The 22,910-nt window shown below is 32.8% G+C and overlaps 1 protein-coding gene and 2 long non-coding RNA genes across 3 annotated transcripts; 1 reads left to right on the forward strand and 2 right to left on the reverse strand.

Moving 5' to 3' along the window:
• Nucleotides 1–6,529: 6,529 nt before the first annotated feature.
• LOC112285133 (expansin-A4) lies at nt 6,530–7,967 on the reverse strand. Its single transcript, XM_073535488.2, has 2 exons — nt 7,321–7,967; nt 6,530–7,176 (listed from the first exon to the last, which is right to left on the reverse strand). Exons 1-2 carry the CDS (start codon nt 7,818–7,820, stop codon nt 6,873–6,875), a joined length of 804 nt encoding a protein of 267 aa, XP_073391589.2. The 5' UTR covers nt 7,821–7,967; the 3' UTR covers nt 6,530–6,872.
• A 4,716-nt stretch (nt 7,968–12,683) lies between these two features.
• LOC112285062 (uncharacterized) lies at nt 12,684–13,918 on the reverse strand. Its single transcript, XR_016504171.1, has 2 exons — nt 13,253–13,918; nt 12,684–13,036 (listed from the first exon to the last, which is right to left on the reverse strand). It is a non-coding gene; the product is annotated as an uncharacterized LOC112285062 (long non-coding RNA).
• Nucleotides 13,919–15,295: 1,377 nt separating this feature from the next.
• LOC141045661 (uncharacterized) lies at nt 15,296–17,483 on the forward strand. Its single transcript, XR_012217960.2, has 4 exons — nt 15,296–15,877; nt 16,004–16,097; nt 16,361–16,454; nt 16,716–17,483. It is a non-coding gene; the product is annotated as an uncharacterized LOC141045661 (long non-coding RNA).
• The last annotated feature ends 5,427 nt before the right edge of the window (nt 17,484–22,910 follow it).

Here is a 22,910-nt window from a genome sequence, read left to right on the forward strand (position 1 = left end):
TACAGTCAATTGTGACACTAACAGACCCAATTCATATAACCAGTCTTTCCTCGTATTTGAACCCACCATTATTAGTTCAATTGCTTTGGTATATTGAAACTTGAACACAATGAGATGTCACGGACATACTCATGTAAATTAATAATTATATATACAAATAGATGGAAGTAAGTAAAAATAGGTAAAAGTAAGTTAATTCTATAGTATTTAATATAGAAGCTCCCTAGAAGCTTCATAGACATTGCTTTGACTTTATAGATATCTTTAATTGACTTTTTAGATTAGAAACTTGGTCAACAAGTTGGCCATGTGCCACACATGTTGTTAGCTTGAAGTTCAAGCTAACTATGTGGCCTACACGTAGAAAAACTTGCCTTGTAAGTTAAGGCATGTATCCTACAAAGTCAACACATATTGGAGGTCCTATAGAATGTCGCCATGTAGTCCCTAGTTAGATAGTATATATAGAGACAAGAATGAAGCCCTCTTCACTCTTGTCAACTCCTTTCTTGCTTCTAGTCTAATTTCAAGGGTCTCTAGTTTTCTTGTCTTTTAGCAATAGCCATTCCAATTTCTTTTTCAAAATATACATGGTAATTGGACTTGAGGCGTCTTTTAGATAATGACGCCATTTTTAAAATGAATCCACAATTGTAAGGATCTTTATCATAGATCTCATAATTAATCTCGGCTATTAAAAATTTCTTAGAATGGAAAGCTATTGATGTAGTTTATCATTTGTTCCCATTTGTGACAAAATGACATACATAATAAAGTTTGATATGTCTGTTTTCACAAAAAATGTCTTAGAAAAATTGACACAATACAAGATTGGTACAGAAGTAAACTCTTTCTTTAAAGCATCAAATGATGCTTTTTTTTCTTTATTCCACTTAAATTTGTCTTTATAAGTCAAACTTGTAAGTGGAGTTGTAACTTGAAAAAAGTTCTTGATGGAGATTTGGTAGCAATTAGCAAAGCCTAAAAAGTATTGCACATCTTGTATTAGTCTTAGAATCTTTCAATCTATAATAGTTTGGACCTTCTTGGGATCCATCATAAGGCCTTTGTTAGAAATCATGTATCCTAAAAAGTCAACTTAAGTAGTGTGGAATATACACTTTTTCAACTTGGCATATAATCTTGTATCTTTAAGTTTCTATAATATACAACAAATATGAAGTTCATGTTTCTCTATATTTTTAGAGTCGATTAGAATGTCGTCTAAATAACAAACAACAAAATCATCTAGAAACTTACAAAAAACATCATTCATAAGATATTGAAAAGCAACCTATACATTTGTGAATCCAAAAGGCATGACATTATATTCAAAATGTCCATATCTAGTTCAAAAAGAAGTCTTCCATTCATCTCCTTCTTTGATACGAACTAAGTTGTATGCTCCTTGTAGATCTATTTTGGTATAGATCTTTGCTTGATTGATTTGATCAAGAAGTCTTAAAATCAAAAGCAAAGGATATCTATTCTTGATCTTGATCTTATTGGGCCCTTAGTAATCCACAAACATCCGCAAAGATCCATCTTTCTTCTTCACAAATAAGATGGGAGCTTCAGTTGGAAATTTAGAGTAGTGTTTGTAGTTCTTTGCCAAGTTCTCATCAATTTACTCTTTTAATGCAGCCAACTCATTCTATGATAAGCTATAGATTGGTCCGAATGGTGGTTGAGCTCTTTCTTATAAATTAATTGAATAATTATAAGGTCGATGTTTTGGAAGAATATCTGCATTCTTCTTTTCAAATACATCTTGAAATTCTTCATATTGGCTAGGAATACCACTTGACGTTTTTTCACCATTAGAAATGGATGTAGCATATATAGCAAAAGATAATCTTTCTTTTGTAGCATGTATAAAAGCTCTTACACCTACCAGTAAAGATTTGGATGTATTAGATTTTTGCGCTTCTACTTCACTAACTCAATCTTCAATTTTACTACCACAAAAGTTAAGATTACAAGAAATCCAATCTATTTGAGGATTATATTTTTCTAGTCATGATAATCCTAAAATAACCAGATTAGAAGAAGATCTTATTACATAAAATACTACTACACTGTTATGACCTATAATTGTTGTATCTAAAGGAACAATCTCATGGATAATATTTCCAAAAGACAATAAAAGACCATTTATGACTTCTACATGTACGGATTTAGTTTTCTTAACTAGAGGTATTTTTTTGATTTTTGACAAAATCTTCATCTATAAAATAGGTTGAGGCTCCTGAATCTATTTAGGCAAAGATTTTGTAATTTTTAGGTCCTAAACATACATCTATTATAAAACAAGGTGAGGGATCTGAGGAGAGAATAGGACCTTTACTAGGTATTACACATGATCCCTATTGTAGCTGGAGAAACTCGTTTTTTAATACATTATCTTCTTTGGTAATTATACTCCTTATTTTGTAATTTCATTGCTTCTTTGGACAATGTTGAGCACTCTACTTAGTTTCTCTACAATATAAACACAAATCCTTTTGGCAACATTGAGTCTTTTCCTGCTCTATAAGATGTTTAAAATGTATCGTATCAATTTGCATTGGTTCCGACCTTGATGAATACGTTTCAAAAAACTTGGAAGTTGCTGCCATTACTTGCCTTATTCCTCTTGAGCTAAGTCTTTGTTCTTGATGCCTTTCAAATAATCGATTATTGTATGCAATGGCTTAAGCAATAAATCATTCTAAAGATTTTACTTTTGGCATTCTGAATAACAAATATTTGACACTATCTTTTAATCCATATCAAAATTGATTGAAAAGTTCTTTGTCATTCTAGTCTATATTGCAAGCCAGATTTTGAATTCAGTAGCATATGTGGTAGCTGATCGTGATCCTTATCATAAAGATAAGAATTTGATTTCTACTACTCATTCTTGATCGTTTTCCTCAAATGTGGCCGTAAACACTTCTAAGGATGAATTCAAATCATAAAGGAGTCACAAATCTTTTTTCCATTAAAGGTGAAAACCAAGAGAGAGCACTTTTTGATAGAAGTGTGCATATAAATCCAACTTGAGTAAATCCATCAGGGTATTGGAAAGGATGCAACCTTAGATAGAGCTTGACTTGTTGCAAAAATCTTCAAAATTTTGATCTTGTTCCATTAACCTTCTCAAGCATACTAATCCTTACTGCCGTCATACATGTAGAAGTAAAACTCCCTAGATTTGGTTGTGAGGTAAATCTACTTGCTTCCTTTAATTGCACAACTTTTTGTCGCAGATTCTAAACTTTTTCAATAGGTGTAGGCATAATACCTCCATTATTCTTATTAGAAATACATGAGATTTCCACTCTAAGAGTATTGACAAGCTCATGAAGATTTACAATAGTTGCAAATCTATTCTCACTTCCGCTAGGAGTAACATCCATAATCTTTCATTCTATAAGCAATTCAAATAAATCCAAAAAAGAGAAATTAGAGGAAGGTAATCCACAACTTCTAATAAAAATTTCTACAAAGAAAGATAATTCACTCTCTTTAAGGAAAGATCAGTGTTAAAAAATAAGATTTTTTTGTTTAAAAGGTTGGTAGTCTACAATCTTTAAAAGACAACAATAAAAGTGTGATAATCCACTCACTTCTAAAACAAGGTAGAAACAATATGTTAGAACTTTTGTCAAATTTTCAGGGATATGAATCTCAAAGAAAGAGAATTCTTGATACATTCTTGTTTCACTAAAGAAAACTAGAAAGTCACTCCAAGGGTAATGTAATATTAACTAAAATGGATATTACCAAAAATAAAAAGACTAGAAAGTCTTGAAACAAGACTAAGGACTAAAACAACATTGACAAGAGTAAAGAAGGCTTCATTCTTGTTCCATATATATTCTTAACTCGGAGCTACATCGCAATGTCTTATAGGACCTCCAAAATATATTGACTTTGCTAGCCACATGTCTTAAGTTGTAAGACAAGTTATCTATGTACACGCCACATGTTTAATTTGTTCTACAAGCTATTATATGGAGTTAACTTGTTCCACAAGCTACCAACACATGATTAACTTATTGGCCAAGTTTCTGACCTACAAACACATCTAAAGTCAAAATTGTATCTATGAAGCTTCTAAGAAGCTTCTTAAAAAGACTTTATGAAATTAATTTGTATTTATCTATTTCTACCTAATTATATAAGTAATTATTGAGATCAATGTATATATCCGTGATACATTGTCATATAGTTCTTTAGTAAATAATATATATAGAGGCAAGAATGAGGCCTTCTTCACTCTTGTTAATATCTTTCTTAACTTGTATTAGTTTAAGAGTCTCTAATCTCTTTATATTTAGAATTACTTCTATTAATTTATATCTTATATCTATCTTTGAATTGTTTCTTGTCTCTCTTTAAGTGTCAGAAGAGTGTATTGCTTCTTTAGAATTTTGTTATGATCCATGCTCTGACAAATAGCATCTGCTCTTCTTAAATATGGTTTTTTGTAATGAATTATTACAAGACTATTTGGTAGAAGAAAGAAGGGCCTTGCTAAAAGCCTTCTATATGCTTTGCAAGTTGGACTTATGTATTATGGCATGTAAGACAAGGGCCTTATGTATACTTTAGTAGAACTAAAAAAAACATTCTTTTACCACTTGCTACTCAATTTAGATCCTTCTATAACTACTTTATTTTTTCTCATACCTTATTGTGACATATCTATTGATCCTTGCATGGTTGCTATCATTGAATTCTTGCAATAATATAATTTAGATTTTTAGAATAGTTTAGAAATATGGTGTTATTAAAACAAAAAGAACTTCATTAGAAGAAGAAGATCGATTGACTCCATTATGTTTTTTTAGATCAGTTTTCAAATTTTGACGTCTACTTCACATGTTAATTTGGACTAAAGATGTTTAAGTTGAGGGCATCTTGGACCTTACCACACAATTACATAACTTGTTACTTAAATTTTGCAATCTCTTATTAATTCTAGATGTCATGATTGTGTGTTGCATGTTAATCTGTTGTAAGAAATTCCAAAGCTTACATCATTGTCATTGAAATCAAAGAATTTTCTCGGTGTCTCTCATATCCACATGGACAGATAAATGGTCCATTTCAACATGAATTATATACATCTGTGGCTACTTGTATTGATTTAGTTCTAAGCAGAAATACTTCCCGTCTGCCTGCATACACATAAGCAAGTTGATTCACTAGGGGGTTTTCCTGCTGGATGTTGGTTGCCGTGACTCCCGAAAGCAGTGTACAATGCCGTCATTGCAAGTTCTTCCTGTGAAGACATTGGGTGGTACCTCTACCCATTGCTTTGTTCTACTTCCCCCACCATAGGATCCTCTCCTCGCTAAAAGGCGCAATCTTTGACACGCTCTGCACAAGTCACCACAGTGGAACCCTAAAAATAACTCTAGAAAAGAAAATCTCAGATCATCAGCGTTGCATTCAGTAACCATGTTTCCACATGGTCTTTATTGTTTAAGCACGGCTGCAGCCGCGCAGCACCGACCACCTTTCAGGCCTATTCTCTCGATCCTCATAATGCGGAGATCTTCATCAACCTCCAATCGAGGCTGTGAAAGATGTTATGGGACTCTCACCTTCATCCTCAGATTTAAGAAGGATGGTGGGTTTTCAAATAAGAGGGTGGGAGTTTTAGCAAAGTGCTGTAACATGCACAGTGCGTTTACAGGTACATCTTGCTACAGGGCCATTCGCGTTGCTGTCCATGAACGACGCCCACAGCAACATATTCTGGACAACTACTGAAATGGCTAATGCTCTGTAGGCCAAGTCAGCCCAGGGGGGTCCACCTCCGGCGGACGCGTGGCAGGGTTCTTCCTCGACGGATGAACTCATGCAATTAACTGGGTCCCGATTGTTCAAAACGGAGTACACTACTCATCCCCTCGGCAGCAAACCTGTCGACATTCAGAGATTCAAATGCAAATGCGGTGCCTGGTCTCCGATTGACTCAATTATTGTTGGCCCCTTTTTTGATTCGACACCACTGCTTTTAGACGCACCTACCCTCCTGAGTGCCGATTCTCTTGGTTTTAGTCGTTGCGATATCGTCCACAATTCTTCATGACTAGGATTATCTGCACTATGATCTGCCGAGGTTGATAAGGCATCGGTCGCTATCATCGCCTGCAATGTGGATCAGCTGCGTGATTCTCATGCCATGAAATGTTGCTAGTGGTAATTCCAATCATTTCTATCACCACTAATACAGTGCAAGAAAGTATGGAAGTCTTGGTTCGAGGCTAAGTTGAACGAGCAATCTGGCGTTAGGGTGCGGTTCTCCGTGGTCGTAGCATTGTTTGGTTAGCATCGGTCGCTTCAGGTCATAGCGTTCTCGTTACAGTCCAAGTACGTCGTGAGTTCATTCAGGTCTAAGCCATTAAGGCGGGTCAGCAAATCTTTGCCGTGGGAAAATATTACGAACTTAACACTTTTGAACCAATCACGTGACCTCAATTACTTAGAGCACACAAACAATGGACTCATTCGCACAAAATGTCAAGTTATGAAAAGCTTGTGCACAGATGAGATGATAGTATCCATGACTTTATTTACGACTGCTTTACTGCTTCTAAACATACGACAACCGCATCACATGAGCAATGAGCAGAACAAGTTCGTATCCAGTGAATGGCGGCAGACATTTGATCAGCACTGCTCATCCATCTTCAACTAAAATGTACCTACTTCACACAAACTACCGTATTTCAAAGGCAGTATAATCCCAGCGTCAGCGTGGAACTGATACGAAATCAAGTTTCACTAAACGGGACGATTTTCGATCGTCTGGGTGGACCGCTCCTGTAAGCACTGTCACAAGCCCATGAGAAATTCCTAGCATCAGGTTGATATCAGCGGAAGTTGTGGCCCTCCCAGGTTTGTCCAAACTTCCATGCATTGCCTACTGCACTGTTGATGGTGATTTGACGGCGGTCGCCGGCAGTGATCTGAAATGAGAGGGGCCCGCTGAGTTTCCTTTGTACTGTCCACAACGCACCCCAGTTGCGGTACATGGGAATCCAGTCAGTGGACGGGGTCTTGATTCTAACGGCCCTTACATCGCCTGCGCCAGCGACGTTGTGGATGAGGATCATCAGAAACCAAGGATTGCCTCCTATGGTGAACCGAATTCCACCGCGTTTGACACATTTAACCCTGCACCCACAGACTGTATTTAGCTATTTCTTGGAAGTAAGGTTGATTCAAGTTTCAAATATTGTACCAAATGCGTATGTGCACAAAATTCTAAGATTCTGCACCAGACCAACACCATAGATTGGCAAAAGCGCGGTAATGTACCTTCTGTATAGCACTGGAGCCACACCACCTTCACGTCTCGCCAGGGTTAGGAAGGCAGGCATTGTCAAGTCGAAATGGTGCCTTGGAGGGTCGCACCACGCCCCGGCAGAGCCTGGTGGACAGAGGTTAGTGGCAGTGATGGTGATGGTTCGAGAATAACTCCAGCACCAGTTCTTCACAGTACGGGTTTCTTGCACTCGTTTGCACTGAAGCTGGTAGCAAGCCCCACAAGCCGCTCCACCCTCAAACAAAGGCGAGCTCAACGCCGCAGTCATGGCACCGTAGCCCAGCGAGAATGTGTTCTGATACGCGCAAGCGCCACCCTGTGTTCCTCCACCGTTAGGTGACCCGTAATAGGTGATGTGCGCATCGCGCCATCCAACCGGCATTCCAAGCACCGACGGTATAACCAGCGTAGCAACAAACATGACAAAAGTGACCTCCACACGAGTTAGGCCGCTCATCTTTGGGGTGCACCTGCCATCGTAAAAATGTAACATCAGTTACGAACAACAAATGGAATGAAAGGGGATAATTTATGTCTGTGTTTGAGATGATCCGCACGAGTCTTTTGAGTGCATTGTTCACATCCAAATTCCTTAGACCCAATCCTCTAAATAGTTCTACCAAAGACGGCATTCCTGCTCCCGAAGTTAAGATTCGACCCAATGTGTGACAATAGTTAGCCACACCAAAGTCCTGGCATTCTAATAACTCGTTGACAGACCTGAATGAGCCCAGTCTCACGTACCTCGAAAGCACTCTCTTTCTGCCAAGAGCAATGCCGGGCGATTGCATGGGGCTGGGTGGAAGTTGCGGATTGAATCCTCAACACTGCTGTAACAGTCACGAGACAAGCAACAGTTACAAGAGATGGGGTACACTTACAAGAAACGAGTGGCCACGCAGCTGAGTCAGGCTGATACTTGTGGTTTTGGCCGAACTCAATATATGATAGATAACCTCTCTCCTAAGGGAAGTTATGAACGCTACGCTTGACTGCGCAGACGAAGGAGCCACAGTATCGAAATCTGTGCCGAAAGGACGGTGAGAGGACGAGGGAAGTACCACGGACTGGGAGATTCATATAGTCCTCTTTTTCTCCCCCCACCATTCCAGACAACCGCCGTCCGGATTGAACGGGGATGATTGCAATGAAATCTTTTGGTAATGTGCGATTCTCCGCATTGTCAACGGACCTGCTAATTAGCGAAACTCTCGTTGTTCCATAGGTGAAAATAGCAAGCACCATGTTGGCTGAATGAGGCACCCACCATGTTCGACGAGGAACACAATGGCCACACGGATTTCGGTTATTGTTTGGACTGTTTGGCTGGGTTTCTACCTACTTTCTTTATGGGCCCCACATCGCACAAAGTCTGGTGAGGCGGTCCACTCCAGAGAATTTGCCTCGCGTGCTTCCTGCTTCGGGGAAGGGGAAGTCAACGCTAGTGTTCCATCTCCCGTCAATGCACGTGTGCATGCGAGTCTTCGACGCAAACATCCACAACCTCGTTGCTTCAATTACTTCAGGCTCTTTCTATCTGTGATTATAATATCTCTTATAGAATACAGAACATGTTTAAACAAGAGGAGGCAAAATCATCATTTATTGGTTACATATCTTATTGTTTTCATCAAAAGTAAAGCAATAATTCAATTTTGGATCAACTAGATATCAAAATCTGCATACTGTTGTGCACATCGTGGAGAGTAGCAGTGCAAGATCACTAGGAGTAAAGTTTAGAAGCTCCCAATAGAGGCTATTACTATTTCATTATAATTATAATATTATTTTATATTATAATATAACTATTAATTATAAAAAAAATCATGACCAACTGCATAGGTTTCTACCAATATATATATATATATATATATACATATATTCACCCATCTCTCTTGGCATTAGAGTGGCTCTGTGTGGTATGATTTTAACACATCACATTTCCATTAATAGCTGAATGTGGTTGATATCCAAGTAACCCACTTTATCCTCCATGAATTTTAAAGCTTTGTTTGCTATTTTGTTTCTTAAAGTTTGGAAACAATTAGAGGTGAAAATATATTGTGACATTTTAATTTTTATGTTATTAAATAATTATAACTATAATTATATATATTTAAAAATATTAAATATATATTTTTTGTAATTGATTTGTATATAAAAAAAATACTATAATAATGAAATTTCACATATCACATTGCTTGATTAATCTTAAAAAGTGAAGAAAATTATTGTGGTTTTAATAGCATAGTAACCAACAAACTTTCAATTGTAGATATAATTAAAATTTTAGAATTAAGCTTTAGTAAACTATAACAAAGTTTTATTTTTAGTACATTTTAAAACCTATTTATTATCATAAGTATTGCATTCTAAGTTATATGTATAGTATTTTATTTTAGCAATATAACATTCAACCAACTTTGCAATATGTAAATATTTTAGTATCTTTTACACCCTAATGCTCTCTATTTTGCAAATATCTCTTTTTTCTACAAAAATTGCAGGTAAGATATTTAGAAATAATACAATATGTTAAAAAGATTAGTAAGTTGTAAACTTATATGTTAATAGATAATGATATATTGTGAAGTGATTCTTTAAACATAGAATCAAGAAAGCATGAGAGCAAAAAAAAACTATTTTAAAAAACTACTAATATTTAAATATTTGTAAAATAGGTTCTTTGATGCATAAAATAAAAATAAAAATCTATATATATATATATATATATATATATATAAACATATATTGAATACATATCTTTATTTAAATTGACTTTAATCATATGAGTTCTTTAATTCTTTAATAATGTTGCAATTAAATATAATATTATTTTTTCAAATATTATTTCTAATGTAGTAATATTTATTAGCAAGATTTAACTCTAACTTTTATTTTTGATTAGATATGATATGTTAGTTTGATAACTGCTTCAAAACTAATCATTACAAGACAATATCATAGTTTTATATACTTATATTTTTATTTTTTAAAATTTCTTTTCCAAGTAAAGTCACAAAATAATTTTCTTAAAATTGAAATTCTTATTTCAATCAAATTGACACAAAAGAAATTTCAGATGTGAAATAATTTTTTTCTCTAAATTTGCTATCATATAGTAAATTTTTAATTTAAAAATTATTCAACTTATTTTAAATTTTTAGTTTAAAATAGAACAAAATGTTGACTAATTTTTAAAATTTTATGGTTTATCTTATTTTAGATGAAAATCAATATATAAAGGTTTAAATATTAAAATAATTTTTTTTTGTTGGCTACAAGTTTTTTCTATTACAATGTTGTTATTGCTAGATTTTTTGTTTTAGAGAGTTAAGAATTATCCAATACCTGGTGGAAATTAGAAATATTTAGCTCCATTAGGACAATCATAAAGCCTCTCATAAAAGATATATAAGTATTTTTCTTGTTAGAAGGAGAACTAATTTTGGCTGAGAATTATATGCAATAAAAAAATACTCGTTATTGACAATAACATCAAATATTACAATGCAAAATATTTCTGTCATAGCAGAGATATTCTGTCAAAAACTATTTTTATTCTATTCCCCAAATGAGATCACTACATAAATACCCATCCCGTCGTTCTTCATGGCAAGATCTGGCTAAAACAATCCGAGTCTGATCCGCCGCCTCCTCCCTGAGCAGGTCCGTCCTTTCTCGGCGAGCGGAGCAGTTTCTGCCTCCAACATCTCAGAGGCGTAATGAACCCAGGGCTCCTTGTGCGCGGTGAACTTACCGCTAATTTCGATGATGGTGATGCTCTTGAAGTCGCAACAATCGTCTGAGGTCAAAACTAGGACGCTTTCAGTTCTGACAGGCCCTATCCAATACTCCTGATAAGTGTCGATGTAATCCATCTGCATGCTGTGTTTGCTGCCCAGCTCGATCTTTGAGAAGTTCACCCTGAATCGGCTGTTGCCCACTGTCACGTGCAACACCTGCTGGGTGTTACTCACGAACTCAATCACAATAGGTACCATTTTACTTCGTTCCAACAGCGACCTGGAAAACGTCCGCCGCGGCTGGTGCTTTAACGGTTGAACCGAACTCCTGGAACGGCGAGAAAAGTAGACTTTTTATGATCAGCTCAGGAATTTCGCCACCAGTGTGCAGAATGCTATCTGCTGAACGCTGCGACTGTGAGGCTCAGTTCCATGGACTGTACAAAAGCCCAGGGTCGAGTAGGTCGGATTGAAGCACCCCCGCTCCCAATCTACCCCCACAGCCACAATCGATGATTTCAACGTCGACAATGCAATGGCAGCCGGCAGAAAACTAGGAAACACCAGACAGATGCACAATGACAAGGAAGAGATGAGTGAAGGCCTCCGAGGAGAGATTGATGTCATGTGCTGCGGACACAATGCAGGATTAATCATGCTCCGCAGCGGACATCGAGCATCTCACGTGTTTACGTCGGCCACGCCGAAATGAATTTGGAATAGTTGTTGCTGGAAAATCCAATGTGGTAGTGACCAGGCAGACGGGGTGCCGGCCGGATCCAGTGAGAGAGAGAGAGAGAGAGAGAGAGTGTCTGAGAGAGGGGTGGCAGGTAGTGCTGCTGTCTGAATTGAAATCCGTATATTATAGGCAGCAGCATCGACAAAGGCGGGGGGTTGCGTCTCTCGTGCTTCGAAAGACTTTTACACAGTCGGAGTCGGCTCTTATTTGGCGGATGAAAACTGTGATTTTTGGGAATGCGGTGGCCCAATCGCATGCATAGCAGCAGCAGTAGTAGCAGCAGCATGCCGTTGGAGCCCTATGACCGCCCATCAACTCACTGTGAGCGGAACCCACCTTTCTACTTCTGTTGTTTGTTTGTTTGTTTTAAGGGGAGCTGGAAGTCCTTGTGTGTGTGTGTGTGTGTTCAGGGCTTTTGTGGTGGTTTTGTGGTGGCAGATACTCTCACAACGAGAAGAGTCTTGTTTTACTCTTGGATTTTCTCACTGCAGATTCAAGGTATCGTTGTGCTTCTAGATGGCAATCCCGACGGAGCATGACACTGTTTCTGCGAATCCATTTTGAAGAGTCTGCTTGGGAAAACTCATTGGCAAATAGGTGTGGGGAGAAACCTTTTCCCCTCTTTCTGAGATGTTGTGTGGATGTTTCAGGAAGTGCCTTGGCAGACTTGGTTGCTCCTGACTCAGTATCCGCCACTCGGATCACATTAGGTGATGGCAAACATACATTTTATCCACTCCGATGAGGGACTTATGGAACCGAGGTATGGTAATGTCCACTGCGCAGGCGATCATGGATATGTACAAGTCATGCAGTTAAGCTCTGCCGAAAACCCTTCTTGTATAATCGCGTAGAATACCTGTTCCGCATAGATGTGAATGAACAAATTGTTTCCCTATTTCTTGGGTGGCAATCAGGTGTGGCAATGTTGCCAGAAGTATTTGACAACAATGTCCTACCTATGGCTACAACCGCAACTATAGGAACCTCTTGCGAAGAACATCCCCTAAAACAAAAATCTGCTTCCAACATCAACTACGGATTCGTAAATCTCCGCAAGAAGTTGGTGGCCGCACAGGCTCGGAGCCCTGATATCGTGATCATTCTTCACTTAGCTTTGGGTTTACTTACCGCTCTGTGGGCACAGCGGCGCACCGTTGGTTGTGATGATAAAGCCCCGAGGTTAAACTCTGGTTGACCAAGTCATATCTTCACTAACCAACACTGCGAACCACATCGCTTAATCAGTCGCTTTGTCACTTAATCAGCATCCTCATCATTGGGAAAAGAAAAAGTAAGGGGAATCATGTTGTCGTGCAATCAGAACAGCATGGGTGATACACTGCTCAGACCTAGTACACTACCTGGGAGTTCCTTACAACAACCAACATCTCTTGTAAAAGAAATAATCACTAAAATTCAACATCAGAGAAAGATTACATAAACTTTCTTTGGGAGGCGTTCAATCGCAGCGAGACAAACAAACTTCACAGTCCGCCAAACCTTTCCTGGAACGAAAAACATGTCGATTTTAAATGGCTGTATACTAGTGCATTCGCACACAGTGATCAGAAAACATAGTGAACAACCCAAACGAGTCTCCTTCACAGCAACTGTCGACCTAAAAGTTTCAAGTCACGGATACAGTCTGGTCATTGTAGCACGCGCAGTACATCCATGCATAGTAATTCCAAAACAGCTGAATTGTGCTCCACCTTCAAGGTAGTGTTCTTACAGGCAGCGTTGTAAACCCTAACATTAGTCTGCCGAATTGATCAGTGCTACCACATCTACAGTTCCAACTCCTCGATACCCAAATCTCCGAGCCATTTCTATGGAAAAAAGAAAACGTGGAATTATAAGCCACCACCATGCCCACAAAACAGAACATAAAACTCTATCGCCCGAAATCCAATGTCCTGATGAATCATCAAACAAAAGTATACTCATAGCACACGTTCCCCCTCAAATCTTCACCGAAACCTATGCCCCAAAACTTTAACAGGCACGCAGAAATGAAATCGAAACAGAAAAAACTGAGCAGTGACGATTGCACAACACTGTCGGTGATTCCACAACGCTTAGTAAGCATTCAAAATCGATCTTCACACAGGTTACGAGATTCGACGAAGTTTATACTCGACAAAAATCTGCTGAAGAGGTTCATGCTTTAGTGTGAAACCGGTTCGTGAAGGCAGGTTGATATCCGGAATATTAAGAACAATTAGATATTTGATTCACTTGGTAATAATGCTTTAACTACATTTTTAGAGAAGAGTACCACTTACGATTTTTGGATCAATGATTCTTACAATTTATTCTTTGTAGCATTTGAAATAAAGATTATGTCGTTTTATTCAAATATAGATATTAAATGTTATTTATTAAAAACAATTCTATCATAGTTTGAATTTTTGTTGGAAATTTTGGAAATTCTACCTTTATAAAAACATATATATGTATTTTTAAAAATAAGACACTATATACAATGATTGCTCTACCAACTACATTATTTTAAAAAAATTACCAAAATTAGATTTTATTGTAGCATGTCTAAAATGTTGATTAATATTCCATGTAATGAGAGATAGTTTGTAAGGAGTACTTTAGAAATTTATTATAATGAGAGATAGTTCGTAAGGAGTACTTTAGAAATTTATTCTATATGTTGAAGCAATCCAACAATTTTTTTTCTATTACTAATATATCCAAGAATTTGAGTAGTTGATTTTAGATCCCAAGGCTATTCTAAATCTATATATGAAATAAGTTTTTATATTTTTTTATATATTTTTTTAAATTATAGTTTTTGTAGTTTTAATTTATAAGATAGAATTGTGTGCATATTAATTAAGGATTTTTTGTTTTTAAAAATAAAATACTACTAGTTTTAATATCTTTTATGGCTTCTTTAGAAATAATATTTAAACTTCATCTACAATTAAGAATAAGTATAGTATTTAATAATAACATTACTTTCTTGCTTTTAAGAATAAAAACTTATTTATAATACAATTATCTATAAATTTTAGTTTTTTTCCTTGTAAGGAATAACATTTTTATTGTTGTAATTAAGAGTAGAAACTTAAACAATGCAATGCAATTCAATGAAATGCAATAAAAAAAACTAAAATTTATATTAAAAAAACTTAAACATTATATTATAATCTTATAAAAATATGAATTTTAAAAATATATATATATATATATATATATATATTTTTTTTTGGAGATTTTTGAACAAATGATTGTTTATTAGATCATAAGAATATAATTTAGAATAAAATTAGAAATAAAAAAAATATATTTTTAAATATAATTTTTAGTCTATATTAGAAAAATTAATATAAATATAACATATGAAATAATTTATAGTATGATAGGTCTCTAATTACTCAATTTTGTTTTTGTAAAATAAAATATATATATATTTATAAATTTTAGTAGAAATTTATACTTAATTAAAGTATCATTAATCATGCTGACATAATTTTATCTAAATATATTCTATTTATTTTTTAAAGAATTATCAATCTATGTCATTAAGTCTTGATGTAATTTTATTTGCAGCATGTAAGCAAAGATCATGCTTTTTAGGTTTTATATTATTTTAATGATGTAATTTGGAACATATTTGATCATATATATAATAGAGTATTGAAATTAGAGAAATTGAGGTCAATTGCAAATTCTTAGATATTTACATATTAAATGTGGCAAAAATTTAAAATCTCTTATATAAAACCACTCAAAGAGTGAAGACAAATATACAGATAAATAAGAAGAGACAAAAAGCCTCTTTGTTTTGTTGTGTGTTTCATTATTTTCATCAAAAGTGAATTAAAATTGAAATTAATTGAGATATTAATTGTGACTTTAACTAAGATTAATATGCTATTTTAGAATAATTCTAAGAAAAAAAGAACGGAAGAGTTCTAGTTAAAGAAATCTTATATATAAATAATTTAAGAAGAATCTTAATAGATTGGGCTACAACCTCTTTCCTAAGAGGTGTAAGGTACAAGCTGGGAAGGAAAATGGACAATAGGCATCGGATTTTGTAAGGTACATATTTGAATCCAATTTTTGACTATATTAATGAGAACATAAATGCGGATGAGGCACAATCCAGAATATAAGCTAATAGTGTGGCAAAAAAGACACATATTTATTTTTCTTCTCTTTTTGTAGCTTGTATCTTTATAGTTGGATGATTATAGGGACTTTAGCATAGCTATAGAAGACAACGTGAATTTAAGTTTCTAACAAATAAGCAATTTAGAAGGTACCAACTCCTTCAGATTTGAGAGCACATATATTATGTATGCATGTGCATGCATTGTTGCGGAACATTATATATGTAGAACATCATATGTATATTTTTTTGTAAAGGTCTTGTAATAAGAAGTTTTTATGAGAGAAAATTGGCTCACATTCAAGATAGAATACAATCCAACATTAAAGTTGTAATTTTATAGCATATGTGTTGCACTAATGTGGGATAGAAATACATATTTAGAAATGTGCTACATTAAGTGGAATTTGAAGGTCTTGGCTACAATCACAAAAAAAAGTCAGATTTACCTTGAAAAGAAAACTTCATGCTTCTTTTGCGCAAGACACCATGGCCTTTGCTATCTTTGTAAGCCTTCCTTCTACTAATGTTGTCGTATTATAAATATTTTTAGTATGCAAAAATTAATTAGAACATGTAATATGTTCATAAGTCTTGGTGTATGTTAGAGTGGTTAATAGATTAATTTAAAGAGAGTGAATTTAAGAAACTTTATTTTGAATTTTATCTTTTTTGATTATAGCATTTAAAAAAATTATAGGACCTAAATGTTTAGTGTGAAGCCTTGAGAGGAGATTAGAGCCTAAAGATGAAAATCATAACTAGTAGGAGGCTTATTGGGAGGGATAAAAACAAGACATGGGTAGATGAAGGCAAGGAATGGAAATCTTCATTCCTATTAGTCGAAGGCCATGTCCAATGGGCTTCAAGAGGGCTGCCTAAGGCCTTATTAGGGATTAGGGTTTTTCTTTCGAGGTTATTCGAGCTTTGGAGGCTAAGATCAACAATTTTAGGTTTTTGAGTACGGATTGGATACAAATTTTGTGTGATTTGGAGTTTTTATGAAGGAATTATTGGTACTCCAAGTTAAGGTGTCAATTTCATACCTACTGTCACTCTTTGGGGCATAACATACATTTATAGAGAGCAACGAAGGATCGTCAATTAGGATTAGAGAGAGCACTTCTTCGACTATACTTTATGTACACTATTTGATGAATTTGGAGTTTGGATGAAGAAGTTATAGAGAGTTAAAGTCAGCACATCCAAATCAAAGGCAGTAAGTAAGTGATTTTATTCATAGTAATGGTTGGAGCCATATCTTGAGTTTTTGAACAAATTTTTGCTTCAAACTTGTAGAAGAAGGTAAATTATTGTGTTAAAAAGCTATACATACAAATTTTGTAGCATTTAAATGCTTAGTTTGTGAGATATGAAGAAAATTACACACAGATGTATAAAAAATAGGATTTGAAGCTATTGTTAGGATTTTGATGATATCTTAAGATCCTCGATGAATTTTCAATTGAAATTTGTTGTGATAGTTGTTAAAAGTACATCAATACTTCATATAAAATTTGAATGTGTTTGAACAGTCCGATTGGAAAATATGAGTTTTTGAAGTTCAAAAATAATACTCCATAAAGATATTTAAGGATTTAGAGGTTTTATCATATTTTGGATGTTTTTGGGAACTTAAGACTTATATATTTAGTGTAATAGCACCTAAAAGTGATATATATATATATATATAATCAAACCTGGTCTTTCTTATCTTAAGACTTGATTGAGCAATTAGTAGCATCCAAGAGCCTAATACTTTCTTGAGACAAATTCTCTCTATTCCAACAACGTTGCTTATATATTTTTCTTAGTTAGGTATGTCATATTAGTAAATTTTTCATTATAGCTTTTTAGAAATAGTTTTTTTGTACTTGCTACATATAAGAAGAATATTCTAATTTTAATCCCTAGACTTAAGATTAGAGATCTACACTCAAAGTTTGTTTTTTCAAGCATAACTTTAATTCTATTGGTTTTTTTTGTCCACTTAAAATCTAAATAATTTCTTTAGGAGTACGATATCAACCTAAAAAGAGTTCAAAAATGTATAAGAGAATAAAAAAAAACATTTAATTTATATTGACACTACTACTACCAAGATGTGTAGTGATGTTTTGCTTAATCTAAGTAACTGTTGCATCAATCTCTATAGTCATAGCTACAAGAATTTTATTAATAATTGAGACCATGACCTTTAGATTTGTTTCTAACATGGACCGAATTATATTTGGATTTGCATCAAAAAAATTTATTTTGATTAAATTGTTATTACATAGTAACTTCACAATAATATTATTGGAAAGTAAGTTATGAGAGATTGTCTTCTAATTCATTTCAAACTCACCATTTCTCTTTTCTAACTACCATCTTGTTATACACAATAATACTATTAATGCAACACATATAAAAGCTAAAACTTCCCTCTTTGCTACGACTACTATATTGCTGATTTAATTTTGGTCTTTGTTCTCAACAACACATTTGACACCCCATAGCCAACAATCTATTGACCAAGAAAAATTGTCCATATGTACAATATTACTAGAAAGACACAAAAAAAATGTTGTGTATGTACAATAGTGTGTCTTTTTTTCTATGCTCCTTATTACTAGAACTTATAAAAGATCACATGATGTTATGCATAAGAATGACATTCAACTATGTCATTATAAAGTAATGGTTGGAACTTGGGTATAATATATAATTAAAGATTTTGTGACAATGGCACAAGTTTAGTTAGTATAAATTTGAAATGTATCAATCAAACCACACATCACCTTTAAAAAGAAGTAAAAAGAAAAACTATGAAAAAAAAAAAAAAAAAAAAAAACTATTAGAATTTTTTATTATTTTTTAATAAAAAAACCAATTTTTATTATTAGAGATTAATTTTTAATATTTATTAATTATCATATTATATTTTTCTTAAAATTTATCAATACATACTTGATTTAAAAAATAATCATTTATTATTTATTATTTTTAAAATTATTTATTATTTTTAACCTACCAATTAATTATAAAATATATTTAAAGTCAAATACATGTCTATGAAGTTTTTAAGAAGCTTTGTCATAAAATATAATCAAATCTACTTACATTTAACTTCTAACTAATACTTTTTATCTATGTAAATATCTATATCTATCATACTATCTCTCCTTCTAGAGATAAGTTCCACAAGGAGTGGTAATCATATGTTGAAGAAATCTTTGATGTGACAAATTGTATTTGCTACATACTTCAATTTTTGTTCCTTTTGAAGGTAGCTGATAGGTCTTCTCAACCATTAATAATATCCCATATTAGGACAAGAAGTCTACCTTGATATTTGATCATTGTTGAGGCCTTTATAACTTCTTTCAAATAAAATATTTGAAACACCATCAAAGGTGGTTCTAATCTCTATTAATATTACCAAATATCTGAAGTCTCTACTTAGGTAATAAAACTAAATATGTTATATCTCGGTATCTATTTTAAAAAAAAATGTTGTTTTTGAAGATCTTTATCTTTGTTCCATTATCTAAGAAGTTGTAACAATTGCAATATCTTGTCTAATAAATTAACAAACTATAGCTCTTGAGTTAAGTTTGCCGATTGTTAATTCTCTATCTTCAATATTAAGAATATGCAAAAACCACAATTATGATAGAAGATAAAATGTAATCCTTATCAATCCTTATTTCCTTCACAATAAGGAATTTTTTTATTTTTTATCTTGATTTTAATGAATATTTTCGACAAAAAACATCAACCTTCTATACTACTTTTAGAAAATTTTTGGTTGGCTCTCATGTGTCTTTACCAATATTATATCTATGTCAATGTATAAGATACTCCAAACTATTTTGGTGCCACATTGAATCTAAAAGACTTTTTCAACCTCAAATTCTTCATTATTATCTACTTCTATAAGAAGAGGTGGTACTTATCTTCTATTAAATATATTCATTGTCTTATATGATTCAAGAAAAGACTCATAGAATAAAAGATAGAACTTCATTGATTCCAATAGGTATAATAGATTAGTAATGATATTAATTTATTTACAAATAAAAAAGGTCCAAGCATATGATAATCTAATTTGTCACAAGGACAAATATTCTTAATATTATAAAAAAATAACCATATCTTATCATCCATGTTGAATTATGGTTGTTCTTTGCAATAGGCATCTACATTGTTCTTTTGTCATTCTTGAGCCTCTTTTAACTACACCTTCATTGTTTAATATAGCTTTCACAAACAATTTGTGAAATATCTTGTTGCATGATTATCAACTTTTAAAAATTCAAAAGTATCAAATTATAGATAATAACTATAATTGATAAAAAAATTCTTTTTAAGTAGAAAAATGTATTAAATTATTGTATGTAAGTTCTACCAATGGCAAAAGAGTTGTTCAATCATCTTTATGATAGTTGATGGTACATCTCAAATGCTACTCTAAAACTTGATTCATCCATTCTATTTATTGATAACTTTGAAGATAAAAAGATAAAGATAATTTTATATTTATTTTTAATAACTTAAAGAAATTTCTCCAAAATATTGATACAAATTGTGTCCGTCTATCTGATATAATATCTTTTGACAATCTATGATAGTAATAGATATTATAAAAAAAAACTTGACTATTTTTTTTACTTAAAATAAATTTTTAATATAATAAAAAATATGCCATTTTGGTGAAATGATCTACGATCACAAATATAAAGTCATATCAGCTTGAACTTAAATGATCCATATTAAAATCCATAGAAACAAAAGACCATGGTTATTCTAATATATACAATAGATGGAAAAGTCCATAAGATCTATGACAAGGAATTTTTGATCTTAAACAAATATCACATGATTGTACAAAGTCTTTCATAGCCTTTTATATTTTTTGTTATTAAAAATCTCTAAATATTAATTCTAAATTCTTTTACAACCTTCTATATTTGCTGCTACTAAATCTATAGATATTAGTTTCAAAGTCTTCTTGTATCCAAAATGTCATACTACTAGAAAGTTGTGACAAGCTTGAAGAACATATAAATGTACTTTTTATTTTGGAACATATAAGCAACCTTTGAAATAAAGTAGATTATTCTTAAACTCAAACTTAGAAGTATTATGAGACTTAGAAGAAGTATTCTCAATATTATAAACAAAAGAATTAGATAACATACTTGGTTGAATTTTCTTAACAAATGTTGATACAACAATCAATGTTGATTTTATTGCTTAAAGATAAAATTACTTAGGCTTCAATATAATTATTTTTTGTTGATGAGAAGTTACATTTTTTTTTTGGTGTAAGATGAGAATATCTAGAAAGTGGTCTAATATATATTGTTGTTTTTATGATCAATATGTAATCTTGAAATTAAATCTTAATATTGACATGTTGCAACAAGCCTCACAATAATTCAATACATATATTGATATGAAGTACTCAAGATTCTTGTGATCCTTAAACATGGTAATTGGATTAGAAGCGCCTTCTAAATAATGGTGCCATTTCTAAAAAGAATGTAAAATTACAAAAGGTTCTTTATTATGGATTTTTTAGTTAATTTTTATTATTCAAATTGTTTTGAAATGAAAAGCTACTAGGTAGGATTTGTTATCTGCTCCTATTTATAATAATAATATATCCAAATCAAAATCTATTATATTTATTGCTATAAAAAATACTTTAAAGAAGTCAATGCAATACAAGATTAGTGCAAAGATAAATTCTTCCTTTAAAGCATCAAACAATGCTTCTGCTTCTTTATTCGACTGAAGTTTGTCTTTATAAGTCAGCTATGTAAGTAGAGCTATAACTTTAAAAAATTCTTAATGAAGATTTGGTAGTAATTGGCATAGGTCAAAAGGCATTGCACATTTCTTGTTATTTTTAAAATATTCCAATCTATGATAATTTGGATTTTCTTGGGATCCATCATAATACCTTCATTAGAAATAATATATCCTAAGAAGTCAACTAGAATAGTATAGAATACATACTTTTTCATCTTAATATATAATCTTATATCTTTAAATTTTTGTAATACATAATAAACATAAAGTTTGTATTTTTTTATATTCTTAAAGTAAATTAGAATATTGTCTTAATATTAGATGATAAAATTACCAAGAAACTTACAAAAAAAACATCATTTATAAGATGTTGAAAAGTGGTTGGTGCATTTGTGAATCCAAAAGGTTTGGTATTATATTTGAAGTATCCATACCTAGTTCAAAAAGTAGTCTTTCATTCATCTTCTTTTTTGATGGGAACCAAGTTGTATGCTTTCCATAGATCTATTTTTGCATAGGTCTTTGTTTGATTAAATTACTCAAGATATCTTAAAATCAAAGGTAAGGCAAACTTATTTATGATGGAGATCTTGATAAGTCTACAATAATTAAACCACATTTGTAAGGATTTGATTTTTTTTCTTTACAAATAAGATAAGAGCTCCTGCTAGAGATTTTGAATGATGTATAAATTTTTTTACAAAGTTCTTGTCAATGAATTTTTTTAGTACAGCTAACTTATTCTATAATGAGCTATAGATTGGTCCAAATTGAGGTTGAGCTACTTCTTGGAAATCAATTGAAAAATCATAGAATCAATACTTTGGAAGATTATTTACATTATTTTTTTCAAAAAAATATCTTAGAAATCTTGATATTGATTAGGAATATCACTTGATATTTTTTTACAATAAAAAAGAGCATAGAATATATTATAAAAGGTAATAATTTTTTTATTATATACATAAAAGTTCTTGCATCTATTAGTAAGAATTTGGATGTATTAGACTTATGTATTTTTACTTGACTAATAAAATTTTAGATTTAATTGTGAAAACAATCAAAGTAACAAAAAATCAAATTTATTTAAAGATTATACTTTTTTAACTACTATAATCCTAAAATAACTAACTTAGAAGGAGATCTTATCATACTAAATATTAC

This window comes from Physcomitrium patens, chromosome 7, assembly GCF_059467195.1.
Source record: "Physcomitrium patens ecotype Gransden chromosome 7, ASM5946719v1, whole genome shotgun sequence".
NCBI classification, from domain to species: Eukaryota; Viridiplantae; Streptophyta; class Bryopsida; order Funariales; family Funariaceae; genus Physcomitrium; species Physcomitrium patens.